Source organism: Sebastes fasciatus, chromosome 20 (genome assembly GCF_043250625.1).
Source record: "Sebastes fasciatus isolate fSebFas1 chromosome 20, fSebFas1.pri, whole genome shotgun sequence".
In the NCBI taxonomy this organism is placed as follows: Eukaryota; Metazoa; Chordata; class Actinopteri; order Perciformes; family Sebastidae; genus Sebastes; species Sebastes fasciatus.
The window spans coordinates 2,027,469-2,052,613 of NC_133814.1; the positions used below are offsets into that span (position 1 = coordinate 2,027,469).

General features: G+C 41.5%; 2 protein-coding genes across 6 annotated transcripts in view; one reads left to right on the forward strand and one right to left on the reverse strand.

Annotated features, from left to right (window-relative positions):
* Window positions 1–10,335, reverse strand: part of LOC141758423 (myosin phosphatase Rho interacting protein) — a 50,615-nt gene extending 40,280 nt beyond the window's left edge. For 2 of the 4 annotated variants that reach the window (XM_074619828.1, XM_074619829.1), the window contains exons 1-3: window positions 9,302–10,335; window positions 2,554–2,631; window positions 2,190–2,255 (exon numbers count right to left, since the gene is read on the reverse strand). In XM_074619828.1, coding sequence (XP_074475929.1) covers window positions 2,190–2,255; window positions 2,554–2,631; window positions 9,302–9,424 — 267 coding nt within the window. In that variant the 5' untranslated portion in view covers window positions 9,425–10,335. The remainder of the gene's footprint in view (window positions 1–2,189; window positions 2,256–2,553; window positions 2,632–9,301) is intronic. The other 2 variants (XM_074619830.1, XM_074619831.1) reach the window with 2 other exon arrangements.
* Window positions 10,336–12,106: 1,771 nt separating this feature from the next.
* Window positions 12,107–21,534, forward strand: dhrs7cb (dehydrogenase/reductase (SDR family) member 7Cb). 2 transcript variants are annotated; one of them, XM_074619860.1, is made up of 7 exons: window positions 12,107–12,384; window positions 15,404–15,560; window positions 17,231–17,343; window positions 19,272–19,482; window positions 19,589–19,681; window positions 20,181–20,351; window positions 20,833–21,534. In XM_074619860.1, the coding sequence occupies exons 2-7, from the start codon at window positions 15,407–15,409 to the stop codon at window positions 21,039–21,041; spliced, it is 951 nt and encodes a 316-aa protein (XP_074475961.1). In that variant the 5' UTR covers window positions 12,107–12,384; window positions 15,404–15,406; the 3' UTR covers window positions 21,042–21,534. The 2 variants fall into 2 exon arrangements, with proteins under 2 accessions (XP_074475961.1, XP_074475962.1); XM_074619861.1 differs by having other exon boundaries at window positions 12,107–12,353.
* The last annotated feature ends 3,611 nt before the right edge of the window (window positions 21,535–25,145 follow it).

The window sequence follows — 25,145 nt, forward strand, 5'->3', positions numbered from 1 at the left end:
TGTATCGATACTAACTACCATTTAAGCACAACAAACGTTATATAGATGTATTTTTTAGCACTTTTATTAGTAAAGAAATGTTAAACGTTACTCCGGTTCACTCTCCCTGTGTATAAGGTCATCGACACGCACCAGCTTGCCATCTTGGCCGGCTCTGCAGCACGAGCGTTCATACAGAACGGCGCCCCTTTGCCGGGACTCCTCGCTCTCTCGCCCGATAGCGGCGTGGAGGGAGACGGGCGCCGGTCTGCATGAGCTGCAGGCGCTGCGAAGTAGAGGAGCCGGTCGGCAGAGTTTCACTTTGAGGGCGTTACGCGACGAGGTGTTATTGATCCACTTGACGAGGGCGGCTTCAACCACAGGTGCTTCCCCCGTGCTCATTCGTTTTTGATCCAGAGTAAAATGGCTTTTTTGCCGTTATAATATCAATGTGCACGCAGCATCAGCTGTACCCAAATGTAAGTGCTTGTACTCGTACTCAGTCTGAAAAAAAGTGGTACCGGTGCATCCCTATTGATCACTATATTATTGCTCTACCGTTTATATTGAAAATGAAGACAGGAGCAGCAGGTTAACCCACTGATCATTCGACCTGAAGAGAAGTTCACGGTGGTAAGCTTGAACCCTGCTGAAGTGTCTTGATAAGACCACTATTAAATATGGAGATGAAAACAACTACAATAACAATACGTTTTTCTGCTTGAACTGTATAGCATGAATCTCTCCGCTGTATAAAAGCCACATGAGAGGAGTGGGTTAATGGATGAAAACCTCAACCCTGACCTCAAACAAATCACATCTACCCTCCACTGGTGGCTCGAGCCATTGGGTAAACAACGATGAGCTCGATGAGATCGGGACCATTAATGTGTTCTTATCAGCTCAGAGGTTCTGGAGAGTTCCTCTCCTCAGGGTTCAGAGCACAAAGCAGCCATTTCCTAGACCCACTTTTCCTGCCTTGTGGAGCACATGAAAAGACCAAAGGACAATGAGGCAGACGGTTTTGGAATCGCTGTTACAATGAGAGGAAAACACAACTGCACACCAGCCTGGGTGTCACTGGAAACACATTACACAATGGAAACACACACACACACACAAATGCAACGCAAAGTTTCCTCCCATTGTCATCACTGCCAACACAAAGAGATTCACCAAATGGGACTTCAAACGGCTGGCTTATACACAGAGGCGTAGTCGGGCTATTACAAAGTCAGCTCATCTCATCTCCTTTCCCTCACTGTCCTGCTAGCTTTACAGGGAAACACCTGCTGAAAAAAAGCTGGTAAAGACAGTCCAAAACCTTTGCCATCCTGGAGTGTGGCTCATTGTGAAGAACCCAACCACCAGACATTTAAACATCCTGTGTTTCACCTTCACCAACACATGTAAAAGTAAAATGTGAGTGTGTTTCTGGCAGGCTGGCTGGTAGTGTGTGGCCCCCAGTGTTGTTTATATACACAAGCAGTCTAATCTCCAGCCAGATCAGCCGGTATGGGTTTGGTCACCCATGTCACGTTGCCCTAGCGACACACCACCACCACAAACACAGGCTTACAGTGGGCACCAAGAGGTGACTTCCCAGCCTTTACCTCTGAGGTTCTCAAACCCTTTTCACTGCACTATGCCTTTCCAGGAGTCTCTTTAAAACATATAGCTATGATGGTTTCAAACTGGTATCAGTTTCAAAATGTGTTTTACTGACATGGTGGTTCTACAATAGTCTGAGTGCTTCACTCTTAGAAAAACCCTGCTCAAAATCTTTGTTTTTGTACATTACCGTTAGTTGAAATACATACATTTATAATTTTATTCAAAACATTGTTGTTTATTTTAAAAAGTAATTTTATTGGTTTGTTATTTAATTTCCATGTTTGTTTTGATTTTGAAGTTAATGCAGCTAAATTAAATTTAACTATTATCTTTTTTACGTGTAAAAAGTAGCCTAATTACCCAAAGGGAACAAAAAAAGGAATAAGTAAGTAAATAAGTAGTTAATATTAGTAAGCAGGAGTTTTGACTCCTCATTAACGTAACGTTATCGTCAGCTCACTCACTGTGAATGCAAACGTCGGCTGCTGACTCGCTTGCGATTAAGGTAATGCTGTAATAACGCGTTAGTGCCCAACACTGGTGGCTACTATGGAAGGAGGAGGAAGTCTGAAAAATGGACAAGATGCATTACTTACCGATTCGTCCAGGGCAAAGCGCAGGCAACCATGTTCGTACAGCACAAAGAATCTCCTTTGCCATTTCTGTCAGGAGAAATACATGCTGTGAGAATAGCCTGATTTTGACCAAAGTAATGAGTCACAAAAGCACAGACACATTGCTCTTTCTCGATAGACCAAAACAATTAAGCGGTAGTGTTTAGCCTCCCTTGTCATTATTTCAGAAGGGGCTGTAGGGACAGTGACAGCGCCTCAGTCTACTATTGGTATTCCTAGCACAGTAAATTTCCGTTAATTAAGGGGAGGTATCTGCATACGTGTGTAAATCGTGTGTACATCCATTTAGTGAAAGACCACACAGGCTTATAATGCATGCTCTTACCCGGGATCTCTGCATAGGATTGTCAAAGTCAGTTCCCTCAGGGGCCAAGCACAGCCATCCACCATAAATGGGTTTAGCCTGTAAAAGAGAGAGGGGTAATCATTAAAACTGGAGAGTGTGAGCTAAGGGGGATGGGAGGGAGAGAGATGATGTAAATATGGGAGGGAGAGAGATGATGTAAATATGAGACAGAGAGAGAGAGAGAGAGAGAGAGAGAGAGAAAGAGAGAGAAGAGAGAGAGAGAGAGAGAGAGAGAGAGAGAGAGAGAGAGAGAGAGAGAGAGAGAGAGAGAGAGAGAGAGAGAGATTGCTTCCATTCTCACACACAATAAGTTAGTAAGCCTTTTGGTGTAATCAACTTGGTTTGATGATGACATGCTGAAGTGCCTCTCTTTCCTGTTGACCCACAACAAGACGAGATGAGTACGACAAACACTGATTGACTGACTGGTTGCATACTCAAACAAAATACATCTACACCCATGATTCACCTTCTGGCCTTGTTCGACCCACAAACCTCCTCAGTCCAACAGAGTGCAGGAAAGTTCAGATTCAGACGTGGAAAAATGAACATAAGAGCCTACTTCCATTGGGCAGCAGGTAGGCTCCTTCAAACTGCTGCTCTCTGCTCTCCATTAATGATGGCAGCCTCTCTACTATAAAGTGTTAACCATTAGCAAGCAGCTCCCATATCAGCACTCCCCCACCTCTACCACAATCCTTCCTGCCGGAAGCTAGAAGGATGGGAATATTAGTCTGCTATTCTAATACTGGCCCTGTTACTACTCCATGTCACTGCCATAAAGCTATATGTGCCTTGTTTGAACTTGTATGGACATGCCTATGAAGGCAGTTTTTAAGGATGCACCGATACCAGTATCGGGTATCGGGATCCGATGCTGTGTTCATGTACTCGTACTCGCAAAACGGCTCCGATACAACGGCACCGATACCAATTAACGGCAGCGTGACGTTAACCTCTCATCACCATCTTTCGGGTCCTATCGCACACGCTCACACTCCAACTCACCGACGTTGTGGGCGAGACGGTGGTGCGCCCGACCTCGCAGGGTCGGGGTCCCACCTCAGCCGGCGCGCGCCGGCCCTCACTTTCATTGCACCACGGGGTTTTGCTTGCACCCTCTGACTCATGCGTGCGTTAGACTCCTTGGTCCGTGTTTCAAGATGGGTCGAGTGGGTTGCAGAAATCACCGCAGACCCCTGGCGCCTTTTACGGTGCTTTTTTAAGTCTTGTACTCGTACTCGGTCGTATCGGTGCGTCCCTAGCAGTTTTGATGAGCTGCAACCATTAAAAAGACTACTTGAGTTGCATGTTGTGATCCACATACATCTAATTACTCTGTTAATTTGGCAGAAGATGACCAACGATTTCGCTCATGTTCTGATGTCCTGCAACGAGACAGACAGCTTGTGAAAGGTACAGACTAGAGGGACGACCGCTATGGGAGAGGGAGAAAACAAGGAGCAGCTGTTTCAGACAAAACAGGAGCAAGAACACATCCCTGCATATGCTCACTGGTGATGCATCAGTTAAAACCGCGCGTTATAATGTGGTTAATCCACAGATCGGACAGGCCGGGTCATAAAAATGTACATTTCTGAAAGCGGATGGGTTGCGGGTGAGTGAAATAATACATCATTAATGAGGAAAAGCAGTAAAACAAATGGCTTACAAGATCTCTTAAAAACAATCACTGTGGGCTCTGGAATGAACCTCGTGTGCGTAATGTCACTAGAAGCCTGTCAGTCCGACGAGGGGTGAGCGGAGAGCAGCAGCTATGCAGCGTTCAATAGCTAGACAGGATATTCATTAGAGATATCTGCAACGACATTTTGTCAAAACTGTATTTCAAGATATCCCTAATTCTATTTGACCAGGCAGAACTCTAATTTTAGATATTCATAATTACATTTTGACTGGTACGATTCAAAATACTTTTGCCATTCATGTTAATGGGGCTCCTTCCGAGCCACTTGTTTGTTTCCCATTTACAGAGTCGTGGCTGTTTATGAACACCATTGCGATAAAAATTGACCTTTCGCTAAGTCCCGCCCCTGGAACTCAGACTGGCCAATCACAGTGTAGCATTGGCCAGCTTCGACCAGGGCCTGACAACTATACGGCTCTGCTCCGTAGACTCTCATGCAATCGTTTCAGATTTGTTTCAGGCTGGTTTTGTGGATTTCAAGCTAGTCGTGGTTAAACATTGTATAACAGTGATACTCGGAAGGAGATATACCTTTCTAAAACATTACATCTCACTTGGGATGTCACGAGAACGGATACTTCGGTACCAAGTCAATGCCAAAATTCAAAAAATGTGACGGTGCTCATTTTCTACAGTATCGAAGGTACCGTACGATGCCTCTAATCAGGGTTCAAAATTAACACCCGGCCCACCAAGCACCAAATGTAGATTTAGATTTAGGTAGATTTTCCGTTTGGCGAGTAACTCTCTGAAGGCTTCTGTCCTCTGCTCTCTGTGTATCGGAGCCCGACACACACACACAACATCGCCATCGAGATGTTGGGTTTGTTTACTTTTTCAGAGATCCTTTATTAATTTGTTCGAGAAGATGACTCACTCGTGTGGAAATAACTAAACTGAAAAACTGATCAGAGATCCTTCATTGATTCGCCTGAGAAGAGGACCCACTCGTGGGGGAAAAACTGAACTGAACAAACTGAATCTCTATCTTATCTTGTCCACTGCTAAATCTCTGAAAAGTGGTGCTTTTTTATTGTCATCAAAATATAACATTAGCATTTTAAATAAATATTTAATGGTCTAATGGTCTGTCACCATGTCAGTGAATTTAAACTACTGCTTGCCATCTGAGGATATATATAGAGAGTGCGTGTGTGCGTGTACAGCCTCTGCTGTTTTCTTACAGTCATTGAGCTATACCTGAGGAATAAGTTGGTTGTTTTTTTTACCATGGTATCGAATTAAGTATCGAGAATTGTGGAAATACACTGGTATTGGTATCGACTACTAGATTTCTGGTATCGTGACATCCCTACATCTCACCGTAAAAACCTGTGGAGCGAACATTAGCAGAGTACATGAGCACGTCATTAACTAGCGTTAACTACTGAAGGTATACTGAATGTATATTATACATGCAGCTTTTGCTTTGTAATGATTGTCACAGTGAATAAAGACAGACCCGGCTTTACAGGAACAGTGTTCCTTAATTTAATTATTAATTTAATTTCGTCCCAATCACTAGGTGGTGGTGGTTCACTTTTACACTGTGATGTGTAGGCTTTAGCTTCTATCTTTATCTTTTTAACCTGTTTTCACTACTGAATCAGTTTCACATCCTGATATATCCTCCAAACGCACATTTTAGATCCTTCTGTCTGCTTTTTTCTGAAATCGTTTTTCAAAAAAAATTAGCTAAATATTCATGCAGGGAGTGCAGTCAGTGACAGTGTGGGATCCATGCAGCTCTGACAGCTTGACAGAGTAGCAGCAGCTTAGCGGAGGGTCAATTGAGTCGGATATGTAAGGCTGTTATTGTTTTGCATATCTAAAAAACAAAAAAAACAAAGGTTAACCTTAACAACTATAGAATGTCACTACCAAAGCTTCAGATGTTGAGGCTAGCACATTCCTAATTGAGTCAGGATGTTTTTTTATGTTGAAGCTCTCGTCTACAACTCTCAGGGACAATTTATCTACTGTGTCATTACAGCCAAACACACTATACAGGTGTTCTCACCTACATATTTGTGTTACTGCTGAACGATCACAGCTCATAGCTGTCTATCAAAGGCTAAAAGTACTTCCTGGGCAGAGCTTCAGTCAGCGCTATAATTGTGCCAGCACTTGAAAGCAAACCATAAATATAATTATATCATGACTACACAGTATAGTATAGCATAGTATAGGGAAGGGTTATAGTGACGGTCACATGAAAATGAGCGATCACGGAGACAGATGACAGAAAGTTGACTTCTTAACTTTGTTGCTACACGGAAGAACTCAACCACTAGCAATAAGATGTCTTGAAAAGCTATGCTTCCCCAGTAACATGGCATTAGGAGCACTGGAGGACACTGAAGGACTGATTTTTTTCAGATTACCTGTCAAGATATAGTGACCGTTTTATAAAAACAACTTTTTTTTACTTTACTACGGTTTTGGAAAGAGAGGAGTGATCAGAGGGGTACTCAGTTGGTTGCAATCTGTAACCACACCACTAGATGCCACTGAATCCTACACACTGTACCTTTAAAGCTTTAGGCTTTGTAACTTTTGACTCCACTGTGTATCCTTATAACCTCACATGGTGGGATTTTGAGCAGCAGCCGCTGGGAAGCTCTACTCTGATTTCCTAACCCCACACTTCCTTTCTCTCCTTGTGTCTTCTGCTCCCACTCCTTAAATTCCATCACATCCCTGCCTGTATTTCTCCGTCTCTCCCACGTACATGTAAACCTTAGCCTGCCTGCATCCTTCATTACTGCCCTGCCTCCCACCTCCTCTCCCAGATAGCATGATCACTTTCCTTAATTCATGTGACCGAGTGAAAAACCGTGACAACAGACTTGAGGGGAAATAAAAACTCCCTTTGGAGCACATTGACTGATATTAAATAATACACTGGGGCTCCAGCAGCGGCCCCTCCCCCCCGGCCCACCTTTTGTTCTAGCCCTGTTGAACAAAGAGATTGTTTTTAGACGATACTGTCCTTCCGACATTTAGCTCTCTTCTCTTTGCATAACTTCTCCACGTGGGCTATCTGTTTCAAAGCTGCATTTTCAAGCTCCAGTTCCCTTTAAATTCTGAATAAATTGCATTTAATCTAGGGCTCAAATTCACTTAGCCAAATCACCTGTTCATGGTGTTTTAACAGCATTACAGGAGGTTTCTTTTCACTGGGTTATTGAGTTTATCTCCTCTAAGTCAACCTGTATCAGTTTCTGAACACTGGGGACATTTGACAAAGCCTAACCCTTGGGCCTGTTGAACAAGGATCAGAAGTTTAACACTGTTTATGTGGTGTTATATAATACAGCTTTAGGCCAGTAATGGCCTGGTGTGTAGCCCTAACTGGTTCGCGGACAGTCCAGACCGAATCCTTACAAAACCTGCTTGTGCGACTGAGCTCCCCACTAACTGTTTGGATAGCCGACACACTGGAGACATTTTCAAAAGACTATAGTTGACAACACTGACGAGCAAGGACTGGTGGCATATCAGTCTCCAAGGGCAGTAAGCACCCTGGTTCCGGGTGTCATCATACGGGCTGCGGAAGAGAGTGTGGGCCAGGTCGCAGGGAGATTAAAGGAAGTGATGTAACCATAAGCCGTCTATCCTGACTCAGGAGTCTTACATATTAAGGGTTAACCCTGCAATAAACTCAGTGCAGCTACACTTTTGAAAAAGAAAGCCAGTTTGTGCCCCCATACACTCAGAGAGGAGAAGAGGATGCTGACGTTGCCGTTTGGCTCAAGCCGTGTTCAAGGGCCCATCTGGGCCTCATGTCTGGGATCAATTACAGGATACAACAGAGACTAAACTAATGATCTGAGAGAGAGAAACAGGGACTCCGAAAACATGCTTAGAATATGATCTCCACAGCTGAATGGAGCTTCACTCTATCTTTGCTCCACTTATCTTTGTTGTTCTTCAATCGGGTCCCCATTAGCTTCCACATAGTGGTCACTTGTCTGCCTGGGGTACACACTAAAAACAAACAACTGTGGCTAAACAACAGCTGAGGGTTACACAATCAATCACAGAGACCAAACTGGCAGGCAAACACAGCCATTGTAGTTCGAAGGAATCCGCAGGAATTCACTTTCACCACTCTTAGTCAGTCAAAAGGAAAGAAAGACGTGAAGAAGACCATACATGTCTTGTGTTTTCAGCCTAAATAAACACCCATCTTTCTCTACACAATAGCTGCTATGGCACTGTTGCCTATCGAGATATCGCGATATTATGTATCGTGATAATGTATTGATTATCAAAAACACTGTATCAATTTTTACCTTGGTCACTGGTGTGAAAGGGGTATCAGTGTATGTGAAAGTAGTGCTATGATGTTGAATGTTACAGAGACTGTGATAAATGCAAATGCAGATCCAATTGCTCTGATTGCATAAACATTTCAACTTTTTTTTACTCAGATTTTATACACATGGTGGTGTGTTCTTCATACTGTGACACTTTTCCTAAAATTAGATTTATTTTTTTTTAAATCGCAATATATCACAGTATCGCAATATATTGAATCGTAACCCCCGTATCATGATATGTATTGTACTCTTGCCAATACACAGCCCTACTATCAAGTACTTTAAGATGGATAGTACCACATGTCAGTATGTGGTACAATCTTTAATGGACACCCTGCTGGTCATTACAACTCAACCTTCATATGTAACTCGATAGGAGGGCTGCTTTAAATTTAACATTTTTAAATGTAAAACAGGAGATATTACAGAGAGCAAGGCGTTCTCAGAGGTCAGCCTACATCCTCATGAGCTTCACAAGCTGCTTAAACTGTTAGCAGCCAATAATCATGTTTCACTTTCCAAAGTTTGGCAGCAACAGCAGTTCTTGAAAATCTTTATCTTAGTTGACTTTAAATGATCAAAGGCACTGGGGAATATACATGTTATTAATGTGTATAATATTGGTAGTAACATACATTGCATTAAATACATGTTATTAATGTGAATAGTATTTGTAGTAACATGCATTGCTCACCTGGGTCAAGTCCTGGTCCGTCAACAGATGCAACTCTCGTGGTTTGAAGCAGTTCTGACATTTACTTTTGTTGAAGAAGTTCGCCTGGAACTTCCTACAAGGGGTTTCTTTAGCGGCAGACATTATATTTATATATATTTATATATATATTTATATATAGCTCTCTGGAGTAGTTTGTCTGGATGTGGAGTAAATCCCGCTGTGTTCTCGTGTGTCTCTTCTATCCCAACTTCGACAAAAAGCTCCAGCAGCTCAGATGTGTTTCTGAGTAACGTTACAAACAGAGCCAACAGGAGTTTTTAGTGTTCAAGGTTCAAATCAAACGCTTCTTTAGTCCGTTTAGGTGGATCCAACTGCTGCTTCCACATAAATAATGAGCTGCCATTAAAGCCAGCCTTCCCTTCCCATCACTCAGTCACTGATGAATGCTCTTCAGTCCATGGCCTCCTGCACAAAGCGGAGTGTGGAGAGGAGAGAGGTGGCTAATATCCTGTTAGCTCGCCAGTTGGCTTCTCCAGATCAATAACGTGATCGCGTACATCAGCCCACAAAAGCAACATTTGCACGCAGTGATCGCCTTCAAGCTCCGAAGCGATAGAGTCCATTAAGTACCAATAGACTCCCATGAGAAGGACCCAACCCAGAAACAAAGCTTGCAGTCAGACAGACTCTCCCAGTCAGTCGCAGCAGTCGGTCCATGCGAACTTCATCCAGAGCTCTTTGCTAGGCTACGGCTAGCCCCGTTAGCTCAGTTAGCTAGCTCCTGAAAGCCTCTACAGGCTGGCGGCGGCTTTAACAGGACTTTTAAAAAGAGACGGTCCGAAAATCCAAACGGTCCCGGTGCTTTTGTCCCCGGTAGAGCCGCTGCATGCAGGAGAAGCAGCTCTCGGTCGGTCACAGAGGGCAGAAGGGGTATTTAGGGGTTGCTTCCATAACTAGCCTGGTTAGCAGCCATAGGTTGAGTCTCTTCTCTCCCAGCGGAGTGAGGGGGAGCAGGGAGAGAGGAATTCTGTGGAGTCTCGCGATGACTGCTCAGTCTCGCCGCTCAACAACGAGAACACAGTTACTGAGCTTTCCCAGGTCGTGTCTGGAAGGTAACCCACAAACTGGGAAATCTTGCAAAAACTCTCGCGAGACTCGCTCCAGGACGACCTATCCTAACCTTACCTAAACTTAACCATCTCGTGAGAGATTCCCAATTCGCGGGTTACCTTCTAGACACGACCAGCTTTTTCAATACATTTCCATTGTGACTGTGACCCCTTGATTAGATAACCTTATAAATTTAATAATTAACGCAAGTCAAATAAACAAAACAATAATGCAGCTAAAATACTTAACAAGTCCGCTTTTCAAAATGTTCATTATAGTATAGAGGTAGGCCAACAGAGGTGAAAGAAGTAAAACACAACAAGGTCAAATTTATAGCTATTCCATTACAAGAAATGGTGAATTCAAAATGTTTATTGAGTAGAAGTATTTTTACAAGTTAATGTAGCCTACGCATTAATTATGCATAACAACATTATTATGTAGGTTGTGTCAAGCGTGTGTCATTGTATAGCTTGTCAAGGAGGAGTTAATGCAAACAATTTACAGTTTTAATCTAGGCTATGACAATCCAAAAATAATCATATTTTGTATGTAAAATCTTAATCTGCCTAACTGAACCTAACAGATCAATGTAGTGGAGTAAAAGTACAATATACCAGCCGCGACAGTGATGCTGGTTTCACCTTGTGTGTCTGTGTGTGTGTGTGAGTCATCATGGCCAAGTGTGGTCCTGCAGACACCTACTGTAGCAGGAACTACCACGGAGGAGGTTTAGAGTATCTTTGCCAGGCGTTTATATTTCTGTCTGTTTGTGAACGGATTTTGTCTCTGCAATAGTGTCACAACCGTGAAAGATGCAGTCATGAAACTTTACAGGTGTGTAGTTGGCATCATTGGGCACAAATTCCATAATAACCTTTCAGCTTATTGTAATTCAAGTGTTCTGATAGATAACTACACTTCTGCATCTCGTCATGGCTCTGTTTTCAGGCTTTACAAAATCTAGCTTGTGATGGGAGATTTTGGCCAATCACAGGTCATTTCAGAGAGAGAGAGAGAGAGTTTCCTATTGGCTGTACTCAGGCTGATGGGCGGTGCTTGGTATTTCCTCAACTTGATCTCAACATGGCTGCCGGGTCACAAACTTTCTCATTTTACAGCTAAACAGTACACTACAAGATGTTTCTGAAAACATTTGAGGAGAGAAATAGGCATTAACGTAACATAATGTTGATTCATATTTGATCAGCGCTGCCTAGTTTGACTGTTTGGTCGGAGTTTGCGAGTGATTGACAGCCGGCTCTTATAGACTTATGGACTGCAGACTCCAGATCAGCTCTGACTGCTTGTTTTCCTCCGGTCTGTGAAATCTTGCATGTTAGGAGCAAAAAAATCATGTTCCTCTGTGTCCTCACACAGAGGAACATGATTTTTTTTCAGATAGCCTGTCTCATGCACTACTGTCAGGATACAGTTTTATAGAAATAACTTTTTTTAATCATATTTGCTCCATTTCTACCCACTGCAGCTTTAAGTAGGCTACAGTATTTAGTTATTCTATAATTAGCTTACTTAATCATTTGGAATGAATCTAGTGAGTCACCCAAATGAAAGTCTAAGTTGTGCAGTCTTGAAGCTGTAACCTAACTTAGGAAAGTGACTTAATCGAGTTACTTCTGCATTTGCGTCATTTATCAGTTGGAAAATATTACTAACTAAAACAGCAGTTCAATGAAAACACTCTCCCCTTAACACAACTCATTTTTGGCCCATGCTGGCTACAAGGGTACGTGCCTCAGATACCACATATGTGTGTATTAATGGCCGTCCGAAGCAGAGGCTATTATAAGCAGCAGGTTGCAGTGGACAGCAGCGGGACAGACAGACAGAGGGACAGAGCTGTGTGAATGGACGAGGGACATAGAGGGAGAAGTTACCTCACTAAATCCGGAAAAAACAAAAGCCAGTCCTGCTGAAGGATTAGCTCCCTGTCCGTGCTGTAAGTGAACCAAGAATAACACAGATTACAGGTGTGTATGTGTGTGTGTGTGTGTCGTTGCTATATATGTGCACTCACAAACTGACTAACTCACTGGGATCCAATATTGTGTAAGTCCAAATATGAGGCTGCGCTGGGAAGTGGGTTTCTGCAGTCATCATAAATATTATAGTTTTAATGTGGATTAGGGCTTATCTTAATGTATTTTCCCAACTAAAGCAGGGCAAGTAAGGTCATCCATTGCTTATAAATGTGAGCCTCTTCGGTTGCCCACCCTTGGGGTATCCTATGACAATATCCTGGAAGTGATATAGTGCAAGGCATTCTGTGGTGGCTGAACGGCCAGAATATATTTAGCTGTTCTCCTCAAACTCGCTTTAGATGGTAAGTGTGTTAGCATTAGCAAGTCCACAAAATACAAATTCTTCTCTCAAGGGGGTTAACACATTTAGAGCAGAAAACGGGTAGAACTACACATATACTATAGATCTCCCTTACCAAATAATATACTTATTTTAAACTTAAAATAAGAGAGTATACTTTCAGTTGACTTTTTATGTACTTATCAGAGATATACTGAAGTATACTTAGCTTATGCAGACAAGTATACAGAAAAGTCTACTTGGCTTATGCTTGTACTTAATCTTTTGATCGAGATATGAAAAGTATAATTAAGTATTCTTGCCTTATAGGCCCACAGAAAGGTATCCTTGGCTTGTAGTTGTGCTTACTTTTTCATAGAGTAGCCTATTAAAGTGTGTGAGAGTTTGTAAACAAATGTTTTGATATGAATTTAGTTCAATTCATCAAGAATTTTTAAAGTTTTTGGATTCTCCATTCACCGTGGAGGGATGTGAGAATTTTTTAAAAATTTTTTATCATCACAAAACATCAAGTCAAATAGCAAAATGAGCAAGTCTCTTTATGTAATACATAAATCATTAGCTAAGTACTATATGTTAAAGTATATAAAGTGTACTTTCATAAATAAACTAAAAAGTGGGCTACAAGTATATACAAATATACTTGCAGTATAAAAACTATTAAACTGAGAGTTCTTTAAAGTGTACTTTCATAAACTAAAGAGTGGGCTACAAGTATACTAACAGTATACTTCACTTGTAGTATAGTTCATAGTATAATTAGCAATAGCTATAAACTCTCTGTGCAGCACATCAGTTTCATGCCCTGTATTGGAACTATGTTAAATTACATCGTCCTTATCAAATAAAAATAAAAAATCTAAATCAAATATAGTTGCAGTACAAAATACAACTTAAATGTAAACTAGTTGTGTACTCAAAGTTTACTGTTCTTACTCTTAAAGTACACTTAAAAGTATCAGCTAAATCAACTAACTTATCAACTAAAAAGTGGGCCAATTTAGTCCCAAGAAGTATTGAATTTGTACACTTACAAGTATACTTCTAGTACAAAGATATTAGTATACTTACTACATAAAGTATACTTCAGGGAAATATAATTGAACTTCACTTAAAGTGACTGTTTTTAACTTCGGGTCGGTGTCCCATGCGCGTTCGCGTGTGGTTACGCTGTTCAGACAAGACTCCAACACAAACTACATGGAAGCACCAAAACCTCTTGGTTGTATCTAGTGAAGCCCGTCTGTTAAACAGTGTTGGCCGCGGTCGGAGGACGTGGGGGAGACCGTAGCTTTGGTCTCCAAGGCCAGAGTCTCTGCTGTACTCTGCTCCTCTGCTACTCTGCCTGCTTGCCTTCACTCACACACCGCACTCGTTCTCGCTATTTCGCTCCACTCTCGTGTGCATGCGCGCACACTCCACACTGCAGAAGAGTTAGTTTAGCTCTGAGAATATCTAGTGAATGTACAGTGGACGTTTGTTCAGAAATAACTGCTGCAGCTCCTCCAGACCAACAGAGGTTTCCCGTGTCTTGTGGAGTGACGGGGCTCCGCAGAGAGAAACGTTATCGTCTCCGACCAAAACTCCGGTGTCTCCCCTGTTCCCTCCAGCCGCGGTCGAGAGGCTGAGGCAGGAAAAGCCAACACTAGGATCAGCATTGATTCATGGAGAGACCTTCGTCTGGTCAGCTAACATTACTGCCAAGCAGCTGAAATATAGAGTGATATTGTGCTTTTAGCTGACGTGTGTCGCCTCACTGTTTTGAGCGATGCTCGTTCATGTCTATGTAGAGCGAGCACAAGCGCGAGCAACAGGACGCTGACTTTCGTTGATTTAACGGCCACAGGTGTCGCTGTTAACAGGCATTTCTGATTCTTACAAACAGTCCCTTTAAGTATACTTCATAAAATAACCTTGAAGTGTGCAATTTTTTTGTAAGGGCTGATATACTGGTCTGCAAGTATCTTTAGATAGATGGACAGTTGGCTACAAATGACTCAGGACTAGGGAGTCATTTACATTTCGGCTATCTGGCTTTTGCATGTTACATGTTGTCCACTTTAGAGTAATAGTGTGTCATACGCTTACTCACTTTCTTGCCAAGAGTAACTGTAGAAGAGAAGATCAATACCACTCTCGATCTTCTCATCTAACTCTCGGCAAGAAAGCAAAGAAGCATATTTCCCAAAAATGTCAAACTACTGCTTTAAATACAAATGCAGTAGTTCCATAGGTTGAACATTGACCTCTATTTTACCCTGATTATACTCAAACAGATGACACATGATACAAAGATTTCAGAATCAGATTTAGGAAGGTTACTGTGTTACTATGTTCCTGAAGTACACTGATAAGGTGAATCCTGATAAAAACCCATCATCCATTATTGGTTTCCATGATCGCATCAATACCAACCACAAAAGGGGAGTTACAGATACAGAAAATAATTTAGAGAATGGGTTTTCGGCTTTCACATAACATGAGATGTGTTCTGCATGTGTTATTGACACTGTATTAGTTTACACCACTAATGAGCCACACCTCAGGAGGCCTAAAACCTGATCTCAGCTATCCTGCAGCACAGCACACAGACTGCTGGCTCTTCTAATGCAGGTCAGTAGGTCTGTAGCTGTTCCCCGCTCTCATCCTGTGCCCTCTCCTCTACAGGACATGGCCCTACCCTCTGTGACGGTGTTGCCCCTGCTGATTGTCGTGGCGGCGGGGGTGTACTACATCTACAATGAGGTCATGCAGTTCATGTCCAAATCCTTAGTGCGAAACAAAGTGGTGGTGATTACTGATGCTGTGTCCGGGGTGGGAACTGGTAAATGATCCCACTTGTGTTTTTAATATTTAACTTGATTTATTGCCATGGAGGTTTTGTTTGTCAGCAGGATGTCTCAAAGGCAGATTCCATGAAATCTCACTAGACTTGTAATCCTTGGGGGCTAAGGCACAATTGACTTGTGGTGATTCAGATCTTGGATTTGTGTCATTTGATGATTATTGTGTAGTAGCCATGACTAAAATGAATGGAGACTCATCCAATTCAAGGTATGTTGCTTTGAACGGCATGTTTATAATAGTTTGATATATTAAGAAATACACTTATTTGCTTTCTTGCTGAGAGTTAGACAAGAACATTACCACTCTAATATCCATCCATCCATTATCTGTAACCGCTTATCGGGGTCGCGGTGGGGTTGGAACCGAAGGCGGGGTACACCCTTTACAGGTCGCCAGATGATCACAGTGCTGACACATAGAGACAGACAACCATTCACACTCACATTCACACCTACAATGAACCTAACCTGCATGTTTTTGGACTGTGGCAGGAAACCGGAGAACCCGGAGTAAACCCACACTAACACGGGGAGAACATGATAACTCCACACAGAATTTCCACACTCCACACTTGTTGTGAGGCGACAGTGCTAACCACCGTGCTGCCCACCGCTCACATCATGCAACAGCAAGGAGGCTGTGAGCTTAGCGTAAAGACAGAAAGCATGGACCAAACAGCTAGTCTGGCTCTGTCCAAATGTAAAAAAAGTTTTTACACTTTTGTCTTTTTACGAAACAAATGACACATAACGTGTTATTAATTAGTGAGCTTTTTTTTCTTCTTTTTTGCTTCGGACAGATCTAGGCCAGCTGTTTCCATCCTGCTACAGAGATCGGAAGCCTCAGCCATCTGTCTAAATATTTTTTTGTGGTAACAATCTTCTTATCTAACTCTAATCTATTTATAATTTGCGTTTTTTACAGGGCGTTAATTTCTTGGCTGGTTGCCTAGCAATGCCTAACAATTTGTGGTTTTGCGGGGGTTATGTGTCAGACTACTTCCTGGTCGGAAAGAGTCACTGTGAAAACAAGACTCCAGGAAGTCACTGCTGCTGCCAAAGAAGTAGCAATAAAACTACAACTGCTTTAGGTTTAGGCAACAAAACTACAACTTCTTTAGGTTTAGACAAAAAACACTTAGTTAAGTTTAGGGAAAAACATCTGACGTATCATGACTACGAACACAAAGAGAACTACACATTGATGGTTTCACACGGGATGCGAACTCCAGTCTCCTGGGTGAAAACCCTCATGCTGTCTATACTACAGCGCCTGACTTCCACTCCTGTTATAATTACTACGGTCACTAGAGGTCGCTCTCGCGTTCTTTTATTACAACTGCTTTTGGTGATCTACCATGTGAATAGATGATAAAACCTATATTGGGTGTAGTAGGCCCCTATTGACCCACATCTATGGGGCTTATAGCGACTGATAACGACTATTCAATAGCCTGACAACAGACTAATCGGCTGGCTAATCAGCAGCTGGCTGTAGCTTCATATTTAGCATACGGACATGACAGTGGTATCAATCTTCGTATCTAACTCTTAACAAGAAAGCGAATAAATGTATATCACAAAATGTCAAACTATTTCTTTAAATGAAGTGCTAAAGTTATTTACAAGTTTTTTTCTTTCTGTTCAGAGTGTGCCCAACTCTTCCATAAGGGCGGTGCCAGACTGATCCTGTGTGGGACTAGCTGGGATAAGCTGGAGTCTCTGTATGACTATCTAACTAATGACACTGACCCCAGCGAGGTGAGGAAATGAATAACATGCTGGCATTCATTTCAGTTTGAAACATCATCATACACATGCCAGACTCTGAGTAAACCCTTCCAAACTAAAACCATTACTCTTTTTTGTCGTGCTGAGTCACCTTTTTGGCACCCAAATCTTTCAGCATGGCTGCTCCAGTAAACACTACTATCTCATGTCTATTATATCCCTTCACACCAATGACCAGGGTCGGACCAGGGTTATCTGACCCTGGTTCGACCCCCCTTTTGTCAATTCAAACCAAGCCAGTCAACCCGGGTTAATCCCTGATCAGGACAATTCAGATACGACCTGGGTCAGTATTAGTATAGTATATTATAGTATTAGTATATTAGTATGCACTGAAAACTTTGTCAGTACAGTGACAATTCTTATCAGTGAGCAAAATCTTTTCCATACCACAAAAATCCCTCAAATAACCATGAAGAATGAATGAACACAGGGCACTGACATGACATGGTGGCTTTACAGTTTTAAGCAAGAGAATAGCAGGTTCTGTCTTTGTTTTTATCATAATCCTCTGCTCTGTCGCCACCTCCCACATCACCGCTTCCTCCTTTTGTCAACACAATAGCAGGATATCCTGACTGACAGCATACTGTCCCACATGTATCTTCTATACACAGGACAGAGCAGATGTGTCTATATGGAAAAAGCACATCAATAGATAAAAACATCATCTAGTTATCAGCAAACATATCAACTCGTCCAATCGTTACTGTTGAGATTGTTTTCCTTTGGCTCATCATTGACTGGAGGTCATAGCTCACTAGCCTGTGTTGTTCCCACTGTAACATCTATAGTAAATGTGCTTCACTCCAGTGTATTGCTAAAATCAACAATATGCACTGTATCTGTGAGATCTTTTTTTTTTTAAGCATATAAAGACATTTTGATGTTATAATAGCACATTTGTCTTGTTATTACTAGAATACCCATGTGATTCAGTTCACAACACCTCACTTTATCTTGCTGTATGAAGAAACTTTGGCGTTATTACACAATGTGCCTTGTTAAGACAAGAAACATAAAAATATATATTGTTATGAGGCATTTTAAGCCTTTATTAGAAAGTAGACAGTAGAAAGATGACAGGAAATGAGGGGAGAGAGATAGAAATAATATGCAACAAAGCACATAGATTCTACAAAGGTTTTAGTAAAGATAGGACCAGGCGGACTCTCCATTTGGCTACTTAGATACACAAAGTGTGTCAAATGGGTTTTCTACCTCTTGAAAGGGAATCTGGCTCTAAAATACTCCTGATATTCACTACAGGAGGCTATGTGCACACAGTGGAGCCTTTGGCCATGACATTTACCCTGTGCATCATCACATTCTACCATTGTGCACAGTATGAAATCAATAAAAAAAAACTACATTGTATAATTTTGGCTCCAAATGGAGCAGTTTTATTATAATAATGAAATATGATCAAGTAAAACTTAGATAATAACAAATAAGATCAATAAAAATGTAAATAAGACAACAAAAAATAATCCAAAGTCAAGTACGTACATTCAATATAAAAATATTATAAAGTAAAAATACAATTTCTTGTGCGTTGATTTTGTAAATAAATATTAAAATCATTGCCAAACAAACATTGTTTGGACAAAATTCACTTGAGTGTTGTTTTAGTCGCGTTAAGGCCTCGTCTTTTAGAAATTCCTATTCGGAAAAAAGACCATCACAGCATTTAGTGGAGTTTTTAAAGGCGTTTTAACACACAGCTCAGTACCGGTACCAGGTTCGTCGGGTAAAAGAGGTTAAAATGCTCTCATTCTTATAAGAAACTAAGCAAATATTTTTTTGTCATGGTGGCAGCAACACACCAGTCAGATTGATGCTTGATGAACAGAACACATTAGCGTATAGCAAAGTAATCCAGTCCTGTGTCTTCATAGACATTTGCCCCAAAGCTGGTGATCGTGGACTTCAGTGATATGGACAGCATGGAGGACGTGGTGTCGGAGGTGGTGGAGTGTTATGGCTGTGTGGACGTGTTGATCTGTAACAGCAGCATGAAGCTGAAGGCCCCGGTGCAAAGTGTCTCCCTGGAAGTGGACAGAAATATTATGGACATTAACTACTTCGGCCCCAGCACTCTGGCCAAAGGTGGGCTGGACATTCCTGAGAAAATCATCACCAAATAGAATACCACTACTATTTTTTTAAATCTTTTTTTTAATCTAAATGCTAACATGTTCAAATAATGTGGCAGGTGTTCTTCCAACAATGATCTCAAGAAGATCGGGGCACATTGTGCTGGTCAACAGCATCCAGGGAAGACTGGCTGTCCCATTCAGAAGTTCATGTGAGTTGTCAACAAAACTTCATCAGGAAATTGATATTTGCACACCGTCCTCTAGCCGTTAGACTTGGGTAGTAGCCAAAAACTATACTCAAGTAGAACTACTGTTATAATTTTTGATGAAACTGTTTCAGAGAGTTGTTGACTCAACTGGATGTAGTTTGTAGTGCTGTTGAACTGTATTGCATTTTACAGGTGTTTCTATTATTTTGTCCACCCAATGTATATCAATGAGGGTGGACTAAATAACAGAAACAATTCTCTGAACTCAACATTATAGCACAGACATATAAATGAAATAGTACCAACCTACTGAGGTTCAAACGTGTGTTCTCACAGTGTGATGCAACACAAGTCTTCATGTGACAGGACAGAAGACGATTAAAGTACTGTATGCCCTCTGCAATGTGTGGAATGAGACATCTTGATAACTGTGTCACACCTCTTTTGTGTGTGTATGTGTACAAGAGTTAATATAATTGTGTGTGTCGGCACCTGTCAGATGCGGCATCTAAGCATGCGGCGCAGGCCTTCTTTGACTGCCTGCGGGCTGAAGTGGAGGATTACGGGATAGTCGTCAGCACCATCAGTCATACCTTTATCAACGCCACCGAGGCGCCACCGCCGCCGCCTGAGGAGGAGCCTGCCCCTAAACCAAACGCCCTGGCTGCATGTGAGTAACAGAACCGGTATGGAGGTGAAAGGGGTAATGATGATCATTCCAAAGTTGTTTCAGTGCATGGGAAATAGATAGGAATGTTTGGAATATCCATTTTTTTAAGTACATAGACAAATCTTAAAGCGGCAGTGGGTAGAATTGGAGCAAATATGATTACAAAAAAATATTTTTATAAAACATCACTATATCCTGTCAGTAGTGCATGAGACAGGTAATTTGAAAATAACCGCCAACCAGCCGGAGCACAGCCAATAGGAACGCTCTCTCTCTGAAATGACCTGTGATTGGCCAAAGTCTGCCGTCACGGGCTAGATATTTTAAAGCCTAAAAACAGAGCCATGATGGGGTGCAGAGGTCTAGTTTTCACTCAGAACACTTGAATTACAATATGCTGAAAGGTTATTATGGAATTTCTGCCCAATGATGCCAAAAATCTACTAGCTACTGCAGCTTTAATGTATCTGTTCTTCCACAGTTATCGCCAGCCAGTTGACCCATGGCGTGCGCCCGTCAGTCCTGGCCAATGAGATTATGCAAACGGTGAACAGGAAGAGGAAGGAGGTCGTGCTGGCCCACCCCATCCCCAGGGTGGCCCTGTACCTTCGCTCCCTCTTCCCCTACTTCCTCTTTGCTGTGCTGGCTGCTGGAGTGAAGGACTCGGCCCTGGCTGAGCAGATGCAGTAGGAGGGAATCTGAAATGGAATCATAAAGAGATGTGAAACAAAGCAAGGATTGTTTGGAAATGGTAGATAGTATGTGCTTGGCACAAGGCTGGATCACCAACTGGGCGAAGCGGGCAACTGCCCCAGAGGCCCAGTCCCAGGGCTCCAGTCCCAGGGCCCCAGTCCTCTGCCCTTCCGGTTTATCATATGGCAATTAGCTTGTGCTAATATAATTTAGTTACAATCCTTCAGATTTTCATGAAATCAAACCTTGTTTTTTGCACTATTTGTGGTCTGACACATTTACATTGTGTAATGACCTCTCTATATAGTTTTCATTGTTAATGGTGGAGTCTGCCATTGTGAAACAATGCATGCGTGCATGTGATCCAGCACTACTGCTTGTACTTGTATCTCTTTTATCTGATATAAATTTTAACTATTAGCTTCTCCGACCACTGTATCAGATCAAAGAGCAGATCAAATAAATGTAACGAATACTCATCTTGCATTTTGCCTTGTCTGCACTGTAAGTGTTTCACTTGACCAGAATTATAGATTGATGTAATGTACTGTATGCACAGAAATACAGGACACGTTCACTGTGAGTTTACAGATGGAAACGGCTGCAAAGATGCATATTAAAGCAGAGATATGAACCTCTAACCCTGTGATTGGGGTGAGTAAAAGATGCAGTGGTGCAATGCAACTTTCATTCATTTACTCAAGTACTAGTCTGTACTTCAAGCTGAAGTAGGCGAGATTGGACCAAATATGATTCAAAAAAGTTATTTTTATAAAACGGTCGCTATATCCTGACAGTAGTACATGAGACAGGTAACCTGAAAAAAATCATGTTCCTCTGTGTCCTCCGGTGCTCCCAACGGCATCTGCAAGATTTCACAGACCGGAGGAAAACAACCAATCAGAGCTGATCTGGAGTCTGCTGTCCAGCTGCTGTCTATGAGAGCCGGCTGTCAATCACTCGTGAACTCCGACCAAACGGTCAAACTAGGCAGCGCTGATCAAATATGAATCAATATTCTGTTACTGTAATGTCTATTTCTCTCCTCAGATGTTCTCAGAATCATCTGGTAGTGCACTGTTTAGCTGTAAAATGAGAAAGTTTGTGATGCCGCCGCTGGTGAAGGAACATGACTGGAACACAGCAAATAGGAACGCTCTCTCTAAGGTCATACGGATTTGATTTTTTTTCATTCATTCATTCATTCAACCTTTATTTAAATCTTGAGGAATCATTGAGGGCATGCCCCCCTTTTCAATGATGTCGAGAGTACAGTAAAAATATAAATACACACAGAACATAATTAATGAATCACAAGAAGCAATCAGCCAGACGACAATAGAACAATGTTAAAAACAGTTACGTTCAAGAGTGGAGTAGTTTCTAATCACGGATTTAAAATCTCCTTGAGGTACAAATGCGTGTAACTTTAATGTGTTTTGTAAACTGTTCCAAGTTTTTGCAGCACAAACGACAAAAGCAGTTTCCCCAAGTTCAGTGTTTAGTGCACGTGGGACTTCAAGCTTTAGCCGATCACTTGAACGAGTTGAGTATTGACTATAGGACCAATTTAATAAGGATGTGATGTATGAAGGCAAGTTGCCATTAAGGGCTTTATAAATAAATAAAAACCAATGCCTATCACATCTTACTGCTAGAGATGCCCACTCAACCTTTTCAAACAAGATGCTGCAATCTTGGAAGCAACTGAGTTACTAATTGTGGAATGTATCTGAGTTGATGTGGTCTGAATTACCGTCTTAAAGAAAAAGATGATCTAAATTCAAAACTCATTCAAAAATTTCAAAATTGAAACCCTCTTGAAATCATTTAGATGCTTTTCAAAGTACAATATTGTAATTTATTTGTATTCACATTTCAACATTGTAGTTGAATTTCTTATTCTAATTCTACTATAGTGTATATATTCTGTGTAATTCACACTCGAGTGAAGCCATAGAATGATTTTAATTTGTGAATGTGTTTCTCGGTACGTCCTCTAGGTGGTAGCAACACGTAGTTTATGATCCCGTCTGGCTTGTGATGCTGAGGAGATCAGTCCCTGCAGACCTCCCCTCACTATCAGTTGTTAATGTGGGGCGAAGGGTCTTCTGTTTTGAAATATTAATCAACTCTTAATTTGTCAAAAATGAAATAACTGAACATTTGTGAATACTATACATTGGATCCTCGAATGTTCCGATAATTGCTCAATTATCGCAATGACAAATAATAAAAACAAAAAAAGTGAAATAATATAAAAGACCATCAGGCAGCTATGACGTTCACACAGATGCAATACGTCCAATGACATGATGTCACTCAGATTTATTGCTCTCATCACTTCAGGGCTGCAGGACAGGAGCTGCTGCCTGCTGGTATTATCCTGTAGGGATTACATTAGTGGGATCAATGCTGCTCCACATGCTCGGACTATTTGGTGATGTATAAAATAAACATTTTTGGGTTGATTCATGTCACATTATATCAGAACAAAAAAAATGTCACTGTTCTGTGATGTAAATGGGGGAGTAAATTCAAAGGGGCCGAGCCAAGCAGGGGGTTGGGGGGGTGCATCAAGTCCAGCTGGTATGCGTGAGTGTGTCCTCCAGGTCACTCTCCTCTGGGGAGTTCAGCATCTTTTGTCTCCATGGGACCGGCGGACAGGAATATGTCTGTAACGTTCACATGAATAAATGCACCTCTGTGACATTTCCACCTGTCAAACAGGAAGGATTTCATCGGAGCACTCAGCTGGACTCTGCAAATTGGCGTTTTGATCCAACACATTTACATGTGTCACACTAGCTCTGCCTGATCATGTATGTTTCATCGCATGCAATAGAGGTCAGCAGCCCCCACATATGAATAATTGTTAAACAAGAGTTTGTGGAGCGATGGAGAGCATGTTGTATCATATCAGCCATGAAATTGTCATCTCTGCTTTAAGGTAAATCAAAACAGAAATGCATCGAGGTGTGCAGTAATGATCTAATAGTTCCTCTCAATCATCTATCTGGGCTCTCTGGTGAGCATTATGTTGATAAGGGCCCTAATACAGCAGAGACGACTGTCCTGAAGCCATATCCAAGAGTGATGCATCCTGAATGCGAGGCATGACTTATAAATGAGAATCACCTCACAGGGACGTCCTCTGCTCAGAAATGGTCTTTCCATGAGCGAGGTGATCACCCTTATCAATTTTTAAAGCTCAGGTTATTGACACTAACCTGACTTATGGAGGTTATGCAGAGGCCACGGTAATGATTCCCTAAGCTTTCATATACAACACCAGAGGGGCTGGCTCTTATACGTTCAAATATTGGTTGATAGCGGACATTATTGCTCCAATGAGTATTAAGGTAATGTCCAAACACAGTGGGGTTCTCTTTGTCCATCTGTTGTTGCTGCATATATTTGTATTCTGCCATGTGGTGTAACTGTAAAGAGAGACATATAAACATACAGTAAGTGTGTCCAAAAACGACTAAAAGCAATAATGGAGGTTCCTTCATTACCACAACTATACTAAAAATAACTTCAACAATTACATCAAATTCTGTCTCTATTTTTGTAATTGTTCACAATGATTGTCTTGCAAATAAATAGTTCTTGTAAACACAACTGGCCTGAGGCATAAATGAAATATGATTTAGCCCCTACAGGCAAGCATGAAGAAGAATAAAAAAGGAATTACTTGTGCATATCTATGTATATGATTCTCAATTAATCCTTCATTTCATTAATAATAAATATAAACATATATAATTAAGCTTTGTATTAACTCATTCCACACAATAATGCTAGTAAAAATGTGAATTATTTTCTTTTTGTTGTGTATTTTTCTGTCATAATTATTTATTAACCTCTTTTACCGGCCGAAGCTGGTACCCGGTCCGTCTGATCTGCCTTTAAAAACTTCATAAAATGCTGTGGTGGTCTATTTTTCTGAATAGTTTCTAAAAGGCGAGGCCTTAACACAACTAAAACAACACTCCAAGTTTTTAATTATTTTATTCAAACAATGTTTGTTTGATAATGATTTCAATATTTTAGTTACAAAATCAACGCACGAGAATTCTGTTTTTACTTTATAATATT

What these genes read in the sequence shown, in the direction of transcription:
- dhrs7cb (XM_074619860.1), top strand. Translation starts at nt 15,407, where the DNA reads ATGGCCCTACCCTCTGTGACGGTGTTGCCCCTGCTGATTGTCGTGGCG. An exon ending in TGTGTCCGGGGTGGGAACTG is followed by an intron (nt 15,561 to 17,230) that starts GTAAATGATCCC and finishes CTTTCTGTTCAG; the next exon opens with AGTGTGCCCAACTCTTCCAT. An exon ending in TGTCCCATTCAGAAGTTCAT is followed by an intron (nt 19,682 to 20,180) that starts GTGAGTTGTCAA and finishes GGCACCTGTCAG; the next exon opens with ATGCGGCATCTAAGCATGCG.